Source organism: Silurus aristotelis, assembly GCF_946808225.1.
Source record: "Silurus aristotelis genome assembly, chromosome: 28".
Taxonomy (NCBI): domain Eukaryota; kingdom Metazoa; phylum Chordata; class Actinopteri; order Siluriformes; family Siluridae; genus Silurus; species Silurus aristotelis.
In genome coordinates, this window is record NC_139601.1 from 12,391,059 (window position 1) to 12,410,969 (window position 19,911).

Consider the following 19,911-nt stretch of genomic DNA (forward strand, 5'->3'; position numbering starts at 1 on the left):
AACCAACACGTATAATAATTGGATAATTTTCACAATTTAAGTTAAAGCCACTAACAGATACTTCATTTTAGATTTTGCTCCTAGAAGTACTTAGATTCCATTATATAATGAAAGAAAGCATTATGATGATTTGATGATCGTTTATGTCTATTAAAACCACCTCAACATAAAAATGGCACTTCAAAGATGCCTTTACATGAGTGAGACAAACACTGCCTCTGTCATCACTGAAATTATATGTCTCAAAAACACTAACTCCTTGATCCTAGCATTGTTTATAGTCTGTGATGGTCAGGCACTGAAATGTGTTCTTTCATTTTCAGGCACAGGTTTGAAGACTTCATAAGTGCTAATACTTTTAGAAGGATGTTTCAGTGGGGGGGGGGAGTTAGGAGACTATTTAAATAAGAAGAGACATTTAACATAATATAAAGGAAAAGGGATAAATCCTAATGTAATACACATTATCCATAAACCAACAAACCAAAACAGCATTTAGGAACCACACATAACCACCCTCCATATGAAATCGGATACTGCCTGCTTATGCCCACCCATGAAATGGGAGATGGGGTTGGACAAAAGTATCATGGGGGAAGAACATGTTTTAGTGCACTGTAAAAATTCACATCAAGCACACTTTCTTGGTTGTTCTTATCAGTTTTTGCAGAGACTCTGACCCTTACAAAATGCTATACATGTACATTTACATGCTAGTTTCTACCCTAAATGGATGTTCAAACTAATGACAAGTCGTATGGCACCTCTTTTGTTCACAGCACCTCCATAGACTAGTAATTACGGCACAGCAAATCACCGACCTCTTTCTTCCAAAAGAGGCAGTATCATTTACCTGACCCCTCGACTGTGACTGTCAGATACTGAACTGAAGAAGCTTCTTAGGCAAGCCCCAGCTTCTCTCGCAGAACGCAGCCTCGGCTGTTTTAGACATTTATCAGCTCGGCAGCCGAGCAGACGCACGCTGTCCTAGCGCTGCTGGCAAAGCCCACACAGCCTGGGAACGGCGGAAATATTTAGCCTCGCAAAACCTGCAAACCACTGGTAATGTACAAATGACTCATTTCTGCTCTCCTCTAAACCATCAGTAAAGCGTCACGGAACTGCGGTAGCAGATGTAAATGATCTAGAATTTGAACGCTTTTTGGATTCAGTTTGATTATATGATTTAGTACTTGATTTAAAAAAAATGTTATATATAAGATTTGCTACAATAGTGCATGTGGGGCAGGGGGGCAGTTAACTGTTTGCATTTATTGGAAAAACAAGTTTTGTTCCAGCCCTCTTACTGTCTGAGAAACTCTATAGTGTAAACTCTATAATGCTTTCTGTCTGGGTTCAGAGGGGGAGAAAAAAAACAAAACAAAACACAGCATATGTATGGTCATGCTGGATGTCCTCACTTACTGCTGGATATTTTCTACCCTCCTCTCTTTTTGCCTTTTAGAAAGATTCTTTCCATCTAAGCCTTGTCATCCTAAAACGCTGGTTAATCAAAATGCTTTCTCTGGTTCTCTCCTTTTCTCCTCACTCTTTAGTTTTCCCCCTTTCCCCCCCATGCCACAGTGCCAAAACTGCTTGAACACTAACCACATAACACTTTGTCTTAGGCTTGCATCCAATATGAATGGGGGTGGGGGGTGGAGAGGGATTCTTGCTTGGATTACTGATCACAATTCTGTTCTTCTCACGAGTAGAGTTTTGATGAATATTGCTGTTTATTCTTGCAAAGCCATGTTCCAATGTTCATATCATGCTTTGTTCTAATGGCTTATGTCTGATGCAAAGAAAACTTTTACACCCTGGCATGGTTGTACAAAATGGAAATATTTTTGTTGAATGTGGTTTTACTTGCCTGCGCCATGGTGGTACAGCCTTCAGAATATGCACACTTCTATTTGAATACGCTGAAAATACTCACAATTATCACATTTATATACACAGATAAAGAACACTGAATAGTGCACCAACACAGCTGTTTGTCAGGAACCTTTTAGGGTTGTTGGGCTCACAAAATACTTGTATTATGGTTGTTAAATCTGAACACGACACTTAAACAGTAGTAAGTGGCACCTAACGCAAATCTAAATAATAGTTTTAGGGTCGCCTTAATGTTTTGCTACAAGGTACCACTAGATTCTCGGAGCTCCCTGAGAGTCCGGGATAATACAGAAGCCCAAACACAATGGTGTACCTTGTTATTTATTCCCAGACTTGTTATTATAAAAGTGTGCCAGAAACTATAAATTAAAAGGAGTATATTAAGGACAATGCGGCCTACGGCCTTTGTTTCATTCCACAGACTTCCGTCATGAGACTATGGCTTTTACTTGCCGTGTCATTTTTCTGCTGGATAAGCTACAGTGTTGCCAGAGAGCAGAATCCGAATCGTCCAATGGCTCAAGGAAGACGAAGGAGGGGGAAGAAAATGGCCCGACAAGGCAGGGTGCCAGCAAATGGTGGATATAACGGAGCTGCGGTTTTTATTGAATCTTATAAAGAGGTAGAGGAACCAAAACCGAACTACAATGTTATTCCAGGTCAGTGAATGCTTAAGAAGGGCCTTAAAATCTGGCGTATTTATTTTTGATGCCTATGGAAAATAGAATGCACACAAAATGAAATAAATGGCCATATGTGAGGCAAAAGATCAATTTTACTTTTTTTTTGAAAAAAGCTAAAAGTATTGAAAGCTCAGCTCTGCAATTATTAAGATGATTTAGCATGGCCATAAACTTCATAGGTTTAGGGTAATGTTATTCTTTCCACTGAGGACTTGTGGTATTTCCTGAAAGGAAAATCTTGGGAAGTTGGCTATTTGTTGACAAGACCATATTGCCCATGGTGGTATCACACTGACCACATGATGACTGCATGTCCAATTTGAGCAGCTACGGTGTGAGAACAACAGTTCTGGTCAACAGCAAGATATGCTTTCTTTAAAATTTTCATATGGTCTTATAGTAGGCTTTGCAAGAAATTAAATCTAATAAGTAAAAAATGGAGCAAGTCACATCCATATAGCTCTTCATTAGCCCTATAGACAGCAGGTAGCAAGTTTGAATCTGGATGACTCCATAGCCATTTCTGACTAGTCAAGGGAGCAAAAATTGGCCGAACTCGCAGGTTTGAGGGATGACATTACTCTATCCACTGTTAATCACAAAAACATTAGTCAACAGTAGTCATCTAAACTCATTTATGCAGAATTGGGCAGATGGCACTCTTTTCCCAGAGTGTGCTGCGTAGACGCCAAATGAGCTGCAGTTGGAAAAAATGCATCTGGTTGGCTTTATGTGTCTTGGAGGAATCATATTTAGGGTAATCTTCATCCGCATGGGCTGTTAGCCTCATTCTTTGAAGTCACCTGGAATAGGGGCCTTCCTGAAATCTCAGGGAGTTTTTATACATCTACATTTATATCCAGATGTCTATAAAGCTGCCTTGTGTTAATGTTCACTGTAAAATCTATTTGAATTTAATTAGCCAGTGACCAATTTGGAAAATAGATTGGAAAAAAAAAAAAAGCTATTCAGTTGCAAATATAATAAAAAAAAAAATATCAAATTTTATCCCCCCCTAGGGAACACAGGACAGTGTGTTTTTCAGGGCATCACCATGTTTGATAAGACTGTGTGGTCACCGAAGCCCTGTGTCACCTGCTTATGCTCCGATGGGAATGTAGTGTGTGATGAAATGCGGTGTCCGCTCTTACAATGCCAACTGAAATTTAAACCCATCGGACAGTGCTGCCCAATCTGCATCGACGCAAGTGAGTAAAGTGTATTGATTTAACTTCACCCTCAAGACATAAAACATAAATCACTGTTTATGATAACATCATAACTCTTAAAACCATTGAGAATTCACAAACTGTGCTTTAGACTTTACTGAACTATGTTTCTGAAGACATTGCGTCTTTGCTTCTCATGCATCCTATAGCCATTAGGCTGCCGAGTGCCATTAATGTAAATGTAGTCAAAAAGTGAATCGATTCTGACTCTTGATGTATTACTATAACAATCACAGCTCATGAAGTCTCCGAACACTCCGGGGATTCCCCTGTTTCTAACGACCCGAGTATCCCTGATGGCGGATTTCTGCCTGATAAAAGCCTGAGGAGAGAAAAATACAAGGAGGAAGAGGAAAGGCAGTTGAGAAAAGATGCTGAACGGAAGAGGAGAAAGAAGCAAAAAAAGGAGACAGAAAAACAGAGGAAACACCTGGAAGAGCAAGAGTGGGAAAAGAAAAAGTTAAAAGAGGAAGCTGAGAGGAAAGCAGCAGCAGAGGAAGAAGAGAAGAGGAAGAGGATGGAGGAGCTCCAGCGGATAGAGGAAGAGAGGAGAAGAAGGAGGGAGAAGGAACAGAGGGAGATGCTGAGGACTTTAGAGGAGGCAGCAGAGCGACCACAGAATGAACCTGGAGCAGAGGAAGAAGCAGAGGAGGAGGAAGAGGAGACTGTGTGGTTAAGAGGGGATGTTTTCCAGATGCCACCACAGTTGCCTACCCCTCCAGAATTTCCACCACCGACTGAACCACCGGAGACCAGTCACGCTGGAGAGGGAGATGATGTAGACGAGGAATCGGCACGAATTAGCTATGCGCTCCCTCACGGATGCACAATCTCTGATGTCATCGTCTCCTGCGAAAATGCCAAACTCACCAGTATTCCTCCTCTTTCCATCCCTGAGCTCAAATCCCTCAATCTACAGGGTAAGGATGACAACATGTCTGTGCAAAGATCAACATGTAGAATAGGATAAAATAACCTTAATCAACTATGAGGAGGTTGTGATGTGGCCTACTAGCAACAGTAACTACTGTTTTTTTGTTGTAATTATTTATTGAAGCTATTGGTATGAATCAAGTTTGCTTCCTTACTCATATTACAGCTGCTATAAACAGTTATCTGCATTTTCGCCATTTAAGATTTCACAAATACTCTTTGGAATGTTGAGTCTGACCATAAATGCTAAGTAGTATCTCACAAAAGTAAGTGCACCCCTCACATATCAGCAACCATTCTATTATATGTTTTCAAGAGACAATACTATAGAAATAAAAAATATATTTTAGAGTAGTCAATATGCAGCTTGTATAGCAGTATAGATTTACTGATCAGTGTACTGTAACTCAGTTTCAGGGTCTTACTGATATTCTTATAGCTTTGGCCTTCTTTGTGAAGAGCAACAATTTGAATTCTCGATTCCTCAAAGAGTCTTTGCCATGAGGTTCCATGTTGAACATCCAGTGGTCAGTATGAGAGAATTGTACTCAAAGCACCAAATTTTAACTGCTCTAATACAAGATACGCAAATTTGTATGATCCTGTCAAGCAGGCAAAAACATGAACATGATAAATAAGACATGTGGCTCTGCATGTATACACGACGTACAGCTGTTATCACTTAGGGTGTACTCACTTTTGTTGGTAATTTGACAATAATGGCTGTATGTTGAGTTATTTTCAGAAGACAGTTAATCTCTACTGCTACACAAACTGCACAAATCGAATACGCTAAAATATATATCCAAGTTTCATATCTACAGTATTGTCCTTTGAGATCTACTACAGTGTGATTGCTGAAATGTGAGCGATTTACACACTTTTGTGAGATACTATATATACAGTGAGGAAAATAAGTATTTGAACACCCTGCTATTTTGCAAGTTCTCCCACTTAGAAATCATGGAGGGGTCTGAAATTGTCATCGTAGGTGCATGTCCACTGTGAGAGACATAATCTAAAAAATTAAATCCAGAAATCACAATATATGATTTTGAAACTATTTATTTGTATGATACAGCTGCAAAAAAGTATTTGAACACCTGTCTATCAGCTAGAATTCTGACCCTCAAAGACCTGTTAGTCTGCCTTTAAAATGTCCACCTCCACTACATTTATTATCCTAAATTAGATGCACCTGTTTGAGGTCGTTAGCTGCATAAAGACACCTGTCCACCCCATACAATCAGTAAGAATCCAACTACTAACATGGCCAAGACCAAAGAGCTGTCCAAAGACACTAGAAACAAAATTGTACACCTCCACAAGGCTGGAATGGGCTACGGGGAAATTGCCAAGCAGCTTGGTGAAAAAAGGTCCACTGTTGGAGCAATCATTAGAAAATGGAAGAATCTAAACATGACTGTCAATCTCCCTCGGACTGGGGCTCCATGCAAGATCTCACCTCGTGGGGTCTCAATGATCCTAAGGAAGGTGAGAAATCAGCCCAGAACTAAACGAGAGGAGCTGGTCAATGACCTGAAAAGAGCTGGGACCACCGTTTCCAAGGTTACTGTTGGTAATACACTAAGACGTCATGGTTTGAAATCATGCATGGCACGGAAGGTTCCCCTGCTTAAACCAGCACATGTCCAGGCACGTCTTAAGTTTGCCAATGACCATTTGGATGATCCAGAGGAGTCATGGGAGAAAGTCATGTGGTCAGATGAGACCAAAATAGAACTTTTGGGTCATAATTCCACTAAACGTGTTTGGAGGAAGAAGAATGATGAGTACCATCCTAAGAACACCATCCCTACTGTGAAGCATGGGGGTGGTAGCATCATGCTTTGGGGGTGTTTTTCTGCACATTGGACAGGGCGACTGCACTGTATTAAGGAGAGGATGACCGGAGCCATGTATAGCGAGATTTTTGGGAACAACCTCCTTCCCTCAGTTAGAGCATTGAAGATGGGTCGAGGCTGGGTCTTCCAACATGACAATGACCCGAAGCACACAGCCAGGATAACCAAGGAGTGGCTCTGTAAGAAGCATATCAAGGTTCTGGCATGGCCTAGCCAGTCTCCAGACCTAAACCCAATAGAGAATCTTTGGAGGGAGCTCAAACTCCATGTTTCTCAGCAACAGGCCAGAAACCTGACTGATCTAGAGAAGATCTGTGTGGAGGAGTGGGCCAAAATCCCTCCTGCAGTGTGTGCAAACCTGGTGAAAAACTACAGGAAACGTTTGACCTCTGTAATTGCAAACAAAGGCTACTGTACCAAATATTAACATTGACTTTCTCAGGTGTTCAAATACTTATTTGCAGCTGTATCATACAAATAAATAGTTAAAAAAATCATACATTGTGATTTCAGAATTTTTTTTTTTAGATTATGTCTCTCACAGTGGACATGCACCTACGATGACAATTTCAGACCCCTCCATGATTTCTAAGTGGGAGAACTTGCAAAATAGCAGGGTGTTCAAATACTTATTTTCCTCACTGTATATATATATATATATATATATATATATATATATATATATATATATATATATATATATATATATATATATATAATATTGCACCTTCTTCCAGCAAGATTTGGAGATTTTCTATTTTATGCAAACTAGTTTTTATGCATTTCTACATGTTTGGCTGCATCAAATTTCCACCAATACCTTAGTAATATTAAGTACTATTACAAACTCTCTGGCCCCTGAACCCTCAGTGCTCCAGGGGCGCTATGTCATGGCTGACCCTGCGCTCTTAACCTCACGGGGATATGTGAAGAAAGACTTTCAGTGTGTTGTAAAGTACATGGGACAAGTATTAAGTACCCTTAACCCTTTATCCCCCCCCCCCCCCCCCCCCCACACACACACACAATCTATGACCTTGTCTTTTCCTTGGAATGAACATATACACACAACAACATGAACATATTTTGTCTACCTTACAATCTAGAACGTGGAATAGAACATAAAACACAATGCCATGCCACAATGACATCATTTTCAGTCTTTAAAATTGCTTTGGGGGGAAAAAATTATCTCTTTCATGACTAGTTACTGTGGAGCATTTTTCGAATGAATTTACAAACTATATTTTATGAATCCACAGAAAATGAAATCACTACAATTCCAGCAGAAGCATTTAATGGTGTACTGAATTTGGAGTGGATAGATTTGGGAAAAAACAAGATCTTATCATCTGGAATTGATCCACAAGCGTTTTCCGTAAGGACTTTTACCTTCACTCATTTTGCAGATCATCTTATCATCAGTACCAGCTTTTGAAACCATACCATGGCCAACAGTGTTAAAGACGGAACACAAATCCATATATGTGTATTAAAAAACACAACCTTGTGTTCACTTCCATGACTTCAGAACTGACACTGCTTGACACAACTGTTAGTGCTGCAGTGTTTCTCCTCCCTGTGCTCAGACTGCTTTGAACACCCAATAAAAATAAACAATGAACAAAATTCCATGGCCCACAATCAAGAAAAATATCAGAAAGTCTGCTCCTTCTTTTTAGTTACACCCAGTAGTTTGCAAGTATGCAGTATGAATAACTTGCTTGTATGAATAAAACCAAAGCAGCTTCATAGGACTGCACATTGATTTAAGACACATATCACAGGTAGCATCTAAATAATTGGCAAATATTGCAAAAATTGTTTATTAGCTGTACAAGTTAGGTACATTATTCTAATGTGATCTGATACTATACTATACGGTTCTAATTCATTTACCATTTGTTTAAATTTTTTCATTTACAGAAGCTTAAATCTTTAACTAGGTTATACATGGATGGAAACTTGCTCCAACACATTCTTCCAGGGCTTCCACATACGCTAGAAGAATTTAAGATCAATGAGAACAACCTCCAAGAGATTGATGAGGGTAGCTTTGAAGGTAAGCCATAACAGTCATGAAGAGCAGCTGATGCTTAAAACACATTTAATATCAAATTTAAGTGTAAGTATTAAGAAGTGAAAGGTAGATACTATGGAACTGTATTGTTATAACTAACCCCTGGCAGGTCTGAGCAATCTGGTTACGTTGGAAATGGAAGGGAACTTACTGAGCGAAGCAAATGTAACTCCTCAAAGCTTCACACCACTGAAACAGCTCACCTACCTACGGATGGGCAGGAACCACTTCCGCACCATCCCCCAAGGCCTACCAGCATCTCTGCAGGTAATGTTACAGGTCTCAAGGTTGCGTCAAAGTTTCACCACCATGCCACACTGATACTTGCGCATTGTTTATATTGTCAGTTTCAACAAAGAAAGTGATTACATTGATTAAGTGTCGGCACAATACTAAATCACACTGTATAATACTACTCCACTCGGTCCATGAAAAAAAGTCTTGAAATGGACTCCAAAGTCTGGACTAAAAAGTATCTTTTACTCATTTGTGAGCCTTAAATACCCTTATAACAATAATTATTACAAACATTTTTGGCTAAATTCTGAAATCACTCTACAAACCTTCAACCACTTGATCTAGAGACATCACACCGACGAGAACCTCTAAAACATCTGATGAGAACCATGTATTTAAATATGTAGTTTTTTTTTTAATACATTTGTTTGAATTATATGTACTTAATGGACAGCAGTGGTCATTAAGTAAGTGACATGCAGGTACATTTTGGCAAAGTGCTGTTTGAAGGAGTGAAGAAAAATACATTTAATAGTGTCAGAGTTGTGTTGTGAACTACGCTTTTCCCCTATATGTACTTGTGCAGTTATTTATGTTTTCACCAATGGAAATGTGTCCAAATTCTATCTAATATAAACAACAAAGTAATTTATACCAGATTAAGAGGTTTTTTTTCCATTTTAATGAATACAGTAAATAGAGCGATTGATTCTGTTACCACAGGCCATTTAAAACCAAGAGCTCACAGAGTGAACAATAATTTCCTGCTGAAAAAAGGCCATTTAAATGAGCAAGGATGCAGTATTAAAATAAAAGAAGGAATTTACTTCTGGAAGTGATTAAGTTCAAGTTCATGAATCACAAGCCTCAGGAACAAGAGCTGACTGGATACAATAGGGCCATCCCTTCTCCAGGAACAAAACCATTAAGCAGAAGCAATTCTATTAATTTGGTCATGAAGGTCATGCTGGGGTTTGTTCTTTCTTTGTCTCATGATCTTTTTTCTAACATCCTGTTCAAGCCTGTATTGCACTACCTCATCTGCCAAAACGTTTGTTGTTGTCTGTACACTGTAGTTTGTTTCCACATCACACTGCCCCCTTCCGTACACTAGGGGTGTATCGGTACACGAAATTCACGGTTTGGTATGTACCTCGGTTTTTAAAGTCACAGTTCGCTACAATTACGGTACAGTGAGGAAGAAGAAATGCAAAACATAAAACTGCTCGTCGTTTTTTTATTAATGCAATTTCTTATTAATACTTGTGAACATTAACAGTTACATTTTTTTTTTTTTTATAATTTTAAATAAAATGCCTGCTTGGTTAAATAATATATATAATTATATTTCATTTAAAAAAATAGAATAAACCAAATGAATGCAATACTTTTTATTATATTAATTAACTAGGCACAAATTGAATTGTTAAAGAATCTAATAAATTGAACAATTGTTTTAATTAGTTTACATTTGTTAGACCCCTTTTGGGTAATACAGATATGTATATAAGTGTGTGTCCGTGTTTTACATTTAATATTTAATTTTCAAAAGATATTGTTCAATTAACTGTTTTACTTATTTCAGCATACTTTAACAAATGTCTTCATTCCTGCAATCCTTCATTTATTCAGTCTCTCAATATGCAGAATTGCCAGGATTTTCTCCTTTTAAGAGAATTTCTTGAAACTGGACATAAAACGTAAAAGAATCCATATCGGTAGCTTTGGCGATGACCAAGAAGTGGCTGCAATTTCGCACATATGCAAAACAATTTGTATTTCCGGTACGGAGTGAGTAGCCACAGTGACACTGCGCTAACTCTAGTTTCTTATCAGTACCCCTGGCATTGTTGCGTATGTTTTAAAGTTCAATAATAATAATAAAAAAAAAAAGAAAAAAAAAAAAAGGCGGAGACTAAACAAACTTGCGGCCAGCCACTTTGCGGCCAACCGAATGCTTTCCTTCTTACGTGCTGAGCATAGTTTACTACGTTCCCATGGTAACTTAGTAAACTATGCTCAGCACGTAAGAAGGAAAGCATTCGGTACATGTGTGCACCGAACCAAAAGCTCTGTACTGAAACTTTTCGGTACAAATACGTGTACCTTTACACCCCTATGTTAAAATAACTTTTGCAGAATGTTATGTCATGCTAAAAAGTAGCCAAGCTGCTACTGTATTTAAGATTTCTTACTGAAGAAAATAGCTAACTAGACCTAGATTCAAATCAAAACCTTAAAATAACCTAATAATTCATACTTATTTATTTGCACTATTCACCAATTACAGTAATTAAAATAACACGCCTCTCTACAAGTACAAAGTTTCGGGAATAGTTTTGCAACACGCCAACAGATGGCAGAAAAAAGCAGCACGCACAGTCACAGGAAGCACCAGCAAGACCTTCAACGAGTTCAACCCCAAAAATTTCGAAACCTTTCGGCAACTTGTGTATGATGATCGTTGAAGAACAATCCTGCTATCATTGTTGGTGTGCAATCGTTACGTGTCCTTATCCTTACAGAAGTATAAATTAATCATTAGAAGTGACAATTCATGGTTTTATCAAGTTTACTAAACCCACAAACGTATAGCAGTGATACATGAATTATATCTTTCACACAAACAAATTGTAAACTTTCTTTTGTCAAAATATATTTAATATATAATTCTTTGCTTCGCTTTTTGTTATTTTGTGTGTGTGTGTTTTTTTAGGAGTTGCATCTTGAAAACAATTTAATTGAGGAAATACCTGATGGAGCTTTTAACCAAAGCAAAAACCTCAACGTCATTGTGCTTAGACACAATAAAATAGATGAGTCACGTATCGCGCCCTTTGCCTGGATCAATCACAGGTATAACTGACGGAACGATAAAATATCAGCAAATTAGTATATATATATATATATATATATATATATATATATATATATATATATATATATATATATATATATATATAATAGAATTCAATGTATTTAATTTCTGCTGAATATAGAAATATACCTTGACACTGATTGTTCTCGTGCACTATATCTTTAAAGGACTCTGGAATCAATAGATCTATCACACAATAAGCTCCATTTGGTTCCATCTTTCCTGCCAAAATCCCTGGTTCACCTGGTTCTGGTCGGCAATCAGATTGAACGCATTCCAGGATACGTGTTTGCACACATGGAGCCTGGCCTTGAATATCTGTATCTCTCCTACAACAAGCTGGATGGAGAAGGGGTGGAACCGGAGTCTTTCTTCGGCGTATTGAAAACTATGACTGAGCTATGTCTGGACAACAACCAACTGACCAGCATTCCCTTCGGTGTCAACGAGATGACGTCGTTACATTTCCTCAGGCTTAACAACAACAACATAAGGTAGCTACACAAATTACAAATCATGTATTGCTACAACATATTGTAACGGAGCACTGATCTGGTTTCGCAGATTCGGAACTATTTTCCAGACAAAGTCACTCCAGAATATTAGATTCCTCTATAGGCTCATTCCTCTTTTTAATTGCACATAATGGTTTGACTACCTCTTGTAAATCATGCTGAAACAAACAAGTCTGCAGTGTGTAATGCTGACAGCATTCACTATATTACCACTAATAACAGTCGTATTTCTATTATCAAGCTTCAATATAACTGCTAGAAACACAGAATCAATATTAAACGATATTACAGTTAGGCAAATGGCCAAAAAAACAAACAAACAAACCGTTTAATAGTTTAGCTGGTTATGACAGTACATGCAACTTTCAGTTTAAATTTGAAAATTTTCACATAAATATCAGGGGAATGGAATAAAAATAATAGCAATAAAATGACCAAGAAACCAAAATTAAACGAACACACGAAAAATTTTAAATCATGATTGCTGTTATCATTTGCAGTTCATCACTGCTTTAAGTGAAGATGACTGCGTTTGAGGCTCTGCAAAGATGCAATTGTCTTGTTTTGCATTCAGCAAATAAAGTTCATGCTCAGTTGGATTCAGGTCAGGTCTTTGTTTAAAAAAAAGTCTTTGATTCATTTCAAAGGATGCATTCTGTACCTGCACCCCGAAATGCCATGCAGAAAACATCGAAAGCATTCGGCTGAATCTGAACAGACTGTATACACTTCAGAATTTATATTCATGGCATTTGGCGGTAGCTCTTATACCAAACCGACTGACAATTATCTCATTTATACAACCGAGCAGTTACGTGTTAAGGGACTTGCTCAAGAGCAGTGAAGCAGTGGCAGCAGTGGCTGTTTATATTGATGTCTAAGTCATAGTGAAAACAGTTAATGTGGATATATCATGGATCTGTACTGCTGAAAGAGCACCTCATGACCAACGTTCCTGTTTTTACACACCCTCCACTAGTTAAACCTTGGTGTTGGATCTATGATGATCGCAAATGTTGAGCTATTTTATGAGTTGCTCTTAGATTTATAACCACAAATGACTGTAAAAGACTGTTAAAAAAGAACATTACTCACAATATTACACTCCTGTGCTCATGTTAGTTCTCTCTCTCCAGTGTTCTGTATTGTTTAAAGATTTATAATCACACTCTTGATGTCACCCAAATGAGGATGGGTTCCCCTTTTGAGTCTGGTTCCTCTCAAGGTTTCTTCCTCATAACATCTACGGGAGTTTTTCCTTGCCACAGTCACCACGGCTGCTCATCAGGGATAAATACACATCGTTCACCTTAACTGTTAAATTCTGTAAAGCTGCTTTGAGACAATGTCTGTTGTGAAAAGCGCTATAGAAATACACTTGATTTGACTTGACATGTTACCGATCACTAAATGATATAGCAATTATGGGCAGATCAACTATAAAAGCTGCACTGTAGTCAATTATTTGGTTGCTAGAAAAAAGTGATCTGAAATGGTAATGACTAAGTATTCTTGCATGTAAAAACAAACAAACAAAAAAAAAAAACGATCAGATCTAAAAGAATGTGCTTAAGTGTTTCTAACATTTTCAATGTTTTAACCAACAGGCACATCGGTGAGGATAATATCTGCGACCCTTTGAACGACGAGGATTCGCACATAGTAGCATTGCGCCTCGAGAACAATCTGCTTGACCCCCGGAAGATTCCTCCAACTGCCTTCTCATGTGTTCGCTCTTATTCTAGTGTTGTTTTGAGGCCTCAAAGAATGAAATAATTATATAATGAAGCCTTAAGCGTGTTAATCATTTTTTAATACAGTGTCTTAAAAAAACTGAGAGGAGGGAAGGAATTTCTCCAAACTCTCCATCCTGTAGTGTTTTGCATGAAGGTCGCTGTTCAATATGTTGATCATTTTATAAGACAAGGGCCTTAATTCGTTAGTTATGAGAAATAAGATGTGGCTACTTGCTGGTATGTAGAACATATCAGCAGATGTCTGTGGTTATGGGGATCTATTTAGACTTTTTCTACGAATGCCAAATGGAAACATTTTACTTTCCGAATTATTCAGTCAGGGAAAACAACAGATCTGAAGATCCAACGCTATGTAAAGACGTGATTCTGTTCAGAGCAGTATTTTATTATTGCAGCATTTCTCATACATTTCCAGTGAATATAAAGAGAAATGTACAGTTTTACAATAAACATGCCACGAATGTGTTTTACAATAGGTTATTTTTTTGTCTCTTGCTGCACATTACCATGAAGAACAAACCAAAAGATGATTACTACTGAGTTAAAAAAAAAAAGTTTCCTAATATATTTCATTCATCAGTATTAATAATACTGAGTTCTGGGGAATGATTACATTATTTCACTTTCTATGAATATCAACTACTCGCTACCACTCAAGTTCACATTTCCCCCTTTCTCTGGATATGTTTTTAATAATGTATTTAATAAAATAAAGCCTGATTTTACCCGCTACATCACATGCATAATTTTTTTTCTGAATGACTGTGCATCCAGATGCTTGTTTGTACATGGGAAACATTAGATGAGGTGTAATTTTTTTCTAATCAACAGCTGTAACTATGGAAAAGGACTGGAAATTTGGACACATTTCAAATGATTCATGTGTGTGTTTCCCATTTGTTGCTTTTACATTTGCTGGAACATTAGAGTAAAACAGCCACACCGGAACGGAAATCAAATGGATTTTTAAAAAACTGCTTATTATTTTTAGATGAAAATATATCGGATAAGAAGAAATTATAATCAGACTGTATCTAATTGTGTGTGTAAATGTTAACCGTGTATCCCAAACCACGAAATACAACATTAATGTGTAACTGAAGCTCATCAGTCAGACTTGTGGTAAACCTGTGGCCTTTTTTGCAGCATTCCTGCAGGCAGTACTAAAAAGCTGGAAATAAATTATTGAACATTCAGTGCCTGTCGAAATGCCTGTTTTAGATCGACAAGAGAGATTCACAAACTGAAGAATTGCTTTGTCCAGACAGATACATTATATTATATATAACCCCTCACATTTCAGCAACCATTTTAGTAGATCTTTCTAAGGGGCAATACTATTGAAATGAGACTTGGATATATTTTAGAGTAGTCAATGTGCAGCTTGTATAGCAGTATGGATTTACTGTCCTCTGAAAATAACTCATACAGCCATTATTGTCAAAATAGCTGGCAAAGACATGTATAAGGACAGCAGTGAAGTGTGCAGTAGGAACGACTGGTTTAAGGTGGCGGTTGGACTGCATCAAGGATCGCCTCTGAGCCCTTTCTTGTTTGCAGTGGTAATAGACAGGTTAATGGCCCATCGAGCAATAACAGCATTAACTTCTTCAGCAGTTTGAGCTACAGAAGCTTGTTTGTTGGATCGGACCACAGCCTTCGCTCCCCACATGCATCAGTGAACTTTGGCCGCCAATGACCCTGTTGCCGGTTCACCACTGTTTCTTCCTTGGACTTCTTTAGATTTATACTGACCACTGCAGACCAGGAACATCCCATAAGAGCTGCAGTTTTGGAGAAGCTCTGACACAGTCATCTAGCCATCACAATTTCTGCAACACACAAACTTTGAGGATATAATGTTCACTTGCTGCTGAATATATCCCACTCACTAACAGGTGCCAGTATATACAGATGTTAAACTTTACTTTCATTGAAAAATCCCTCCCTTTGAATGAATAAAAGCTTTACACACTTGGCATTCGGACAGCAAGTTTCTCTGAAATACTTTGCCATGCCTCATGTAAAACGTGCCAAAGGTGTTTTTGCTAGTGAGATATTTTTTTCTAACCTTGTGATCCAGTTAATTCCAAAAGTTCAACAGGATTTAGGTCTGGTGCCTGAGCAGGCCATCCTATTCTCGATCGAAATAATGCTTACAGAGTTTGGAAGTACACATAGTGTTGAAGTATGGAATGGTAGCCATGTTTTATATTTTATATATTATATATATTTTATACTTTATTTATCTGCCTTCTTTTTCTTGGTTTACCCCCCCCCCCCATCCCATTCCCTCATGCATTACTGTCGTAAAAAGCATTTTACTGCACGTCGTACCCTGTATGTATGTGTATGTGACAAATAAAATTTTATTTGATTTGTTGGTTCAGTATTTCTTTCATTTTAAATTCTCCGATGTTCCTTGCTCCAAAACAGCCCCCCAGGTTAAGGTTAGAGCCAAAAATGTCCAATTTGGACTCATCTGTCCATAGAACTTTGTAGGTTGTTTCATATAAACAAATGTCAAAGGTGTATCCAAACCACTGACAGTCACTATATTTAATAAACAGATTCAGCAGCGAGTTATATCTCTGACTGAAAAAACAAAAAAAACAAAAAAAAAAAACAAAAAAAAAAAGCTAGAACATGAAAGATACAGTAATTTTCTTTTATGTTTTACTGGTTGATTGCAAAAAGATCACAAGAAACAACTAAGATAGTAAAAGATTTTTACAACATGTATGGGAACATTTCAAAGTTAGACCTAAAACCCATATTCAGTATAAAAAGATCGTGTCAAGAAATCCCAGTGTTTTAAAAGTCAAAACCAATATCTGTATTAAACTTTAAGAAGATTTCAAAATGAGTAACAATCCAAGCATATTGCTGAACTGGTCAGTGTTGTCTCTGAGCCCAACAGACAGCTCTCTGGCTAGCCTGTAATTTGATCATGTGTAATGAGTCGTGTTGCTGCTGGTAGCATGAATCAACTTTTTTTCCATTGTTATATGGTAAACCTTTCAACAGCTAAACGCTTCCTAGGCAGAACCTGATGAACCCATCTGGAGAAGTTAAACAGTCTAAACTGCAAGGCAAGGGAAACAGAACTCTCGCTTTTAAAAGATCCACGACATTTGAGTGCAAGCTTGAATTGTTTGCAAGGCACATGAATTGTGGTTAACCTAATGAGTTTCCCATGTTAAAACAGTACAAAGAAAGAGAACAACGATAAAAAAAAGATGAAGGAAATGTTATTAAATATAAAACAATCGTTTGGCAGACTATGGCAGGGATTCAATCAGAAAAAAAAAAAAGAAAATCACAGAACAAGAGGTAGAATGTTCAGGTCTGTATCTTCTCTTGGTGTTGCCAAACATGCACTAGTCCAATTGTTCAGAATATGGTGACACATGACTCATCTGACCAGTTCATTTTTCCAAATCTTTAGATGAGTTTCTGTATTTCTGTACTTTGACAGTCACATCTACTTTATTCTATACATTGTTCCTAACTGATTCGGAGCAAAAACACTGTTTACTGTCTTCCTCTTCGAGCTAAATGATGGTGTCACGTTAGTCACTGTTCTTACTTGAATGCTGCCAATGCCTCAACAACTGAACCATATTTTAAATACAGTACATTTAGATATTTTCCCCAAACCATCTTGATCCCAAATTTTAATAATGTGAATTGTAAGTAGGGACAAAGTACATAATCATCATTCCTCACATTGTTTTGTTACCATTCTTGCAATATATTGATAATATTTAAAAATAACTGACTATAGTTTAGATTTTATTTAATTCTTTTTATAAAAAGTTGCTATGCGATTTAAAAAATTTATGGATTTCGTTACCATGATATTAATGCATTAAAAATGTAGAAGAAAGCCCTAAGTATTATAGAGGATTCTTCCTATCCCTTACATTTTTAATTCCAGATGTTTCCATGGGCACGGAAAAAGTGTATCAATTCTCATTTGTAACAGCTGCCGTTAGATTAATAAATGCTGAGCCAGGACTGTAAGTAGGTATAGTACATACATATAAAATATATATAATATATACACATATGTGATTACATTTGTGTGAATTGTTTATGTTTATGTTTTACTATTTTGGTTATGTAATGTTTTAGTTTTTTTGTGAAGCCAAAGGCAACTCTGTGGACAGTGAAGTAACTAACTGACTTACTAAATAAAAGAAGGAAGAAATATTAAAAACTACAACTTGCAGTACCTTAATTTGAAAAGGTTTCTTATTAGCGTCATGCACATGTCTAAAGTTTTATACACCAGGGCACAGTGGATGATTCCACACTTCGTCACTCACACCTGCAGGTATAAAAACACATAAAACACCTACATGTTCATATCATTATTCCTGGTGTATTCTCAAGTCTGAGAGTATATATATATATATATATCAGATTGTATACAAGGTGGTATCAAAACGTTTTTGGACTAATGGTGCTATTCTGACCGTGTGCATTACCACGACGTAGACAGCAAGTTAGGACAAAGAGCCATCATGAAATTGTGTGTGAAACTGGGCAAATCTGCCACAGAGACTAGTCTGAACATTTTCCTTAAAGTACTTTACCACAAAAAGATTCTGCGATATGATTATACAATCAATATCTGTTGGTAATATACATTTTCCTAAAAAAAATACTGAGATTTTCTTTTTTTTAGAAATGAACACACAGTATATTACATTACACAAGAGAATGAGGCAGCAGTGTCAGATATGAAATGATTTTCTGCTTGCCACATTTGTAAAGAGTTATCATAATCTTTCTAACAGCTCTGGCCATTTTCTTCTGACCACTCTTATAATCAAGGCTTTTCTTTTTCATTCTTTTTTAAATTCATACCTGGTAAAAACAAAGAGCACAGCTTCGGAAAAGCACAAACCAGCCTGTCTGGTACCAACAGCTATGTCATGGTCAGTGAGATCACATTTCCTCCCCATTCTGATGTTTGTGTATATGTACACTAAAGCTCTTGCTCTGTATCTTTATGACAATATGCTCTGTGCTCCTGCCTTATGACTGGCTGAGGGAATACCTACATGAATATACAGAGATTCAGGTAACTCATATCAAAGTGGCTGATGAGCAGCTTCTGTTACACAGTACATAAATTAACTGTATCTGTTTGATAACTACAAATATTTTGGAAGAAAAAAAAAAAAGAAAAAGACATGGGGGAAAAAAAATCTTACTTAATGGAGAAGAATTTCCATCATTTACAAGTCCCCTGGCCAAACCTACCCATACTTGGCACTGTGCACATGCCATAAATACAGCTCTAAGTAAATTTGTGCTGTTGTAAGCACATTGTAATGTATTCCCTGGAAACTGTTATACAAGACTTACCACCATACCATATACTTAGGAGCATTCCATTTGACATTTAAATGTTATTAACACTTCAAATCGCGGCGGTTTCTCTAATGAACAACAAGGTTGACATTTTATTACATTTTACAGTTTTTTTCTGTAATTAATCATTAAAACAATGTGGAATTATTAGGGTAGAATACTTTTAGATGTGATAAATATGATTCTGCAACTTAGTCCAATTACCATTTATTCACAAGAAGCGCAAATTAGGCTTAAGATATTTACTGCTTTCAAGTTTGCATGTTTAAATCTTTTTGCAGCCATCAATGTATCAGATGTTTAAACATTTTGCATTTTACAGAACAGGGAACATCCTCACAAACATTTTTATTTTTTTTAATAAAGAAGTAGAGGCAAACGCATTTACAATTTTAAAACGCCAAAAATGACGCCCACTCAGTTTGCAGGACCACCAGGACCTACCCCAGT

The 19,911-nt window shown here is 37.2% G+C and overlaps 2 protein-coding genes across 3 annotated transcripts in view; one reads left to right on the forward strand and one right to left on the reverse strand.

Annotated features, from left to right (window-relative positions):
• cenpp (centromere protein P) overlaps nt 1-19,911 on the reverse strand; it is an 89,580-nt gene that overhangs the window by 13,522 nt on the left and 56,147 nt on the right. The window lies entirely within an intron of this gene.
• Nucleotides 633-14,808, forward strand: ecm2 (extracellular matrix protein 2, female organ and adipocyte specific). The gene is made up of 10 exons (XM_083534465.1): nt 633-1,062; nt 2,321-2,558; nt 3,602-3,790; nt 4,048-4,731; nt 7,872-7,987; nt 8,536-8,671; nt 8,799-8,956; nt 11,643-11,782; nt 11,972-12,298; nt 13,927-14,808. Exons 2-10 carry the CDS (start codon nt 2,330-2,332, stop codon nt 14,093-14,095), a joined length of 2,148 nt encoding a protein of 715 aa, XP_083390591.1. The 5' UTR covers nt 633-1,062; nt 2,321-2,329; the 3' UTR covers nt 14,096-14,808.

Excerpts from the sequence above, each read along its gene's own strand:
- ecm2 (XM_083534465.1), top strand. The coding sequence starts at position 2,330 with ATGAGACTATGGCTTTTACTTGCCGTGTCATTTTTCTGCTGGATAAGC. Across the intron at positions 3,791-4,047 it reads CCCAATCTGCATCGACGCAA|CTCATGAAGTCTCCGAACAC; the intron begins GTGAGTAAAGTG and ends TAACAATCACAG. Across the intron at positions 4,732-7,871 it reads CAAATCCCTCAATCTACAGG|AAAATGAAATCACTACAATT; the intron begins GTAAGGATGACA and ends ATGAATCCACAG.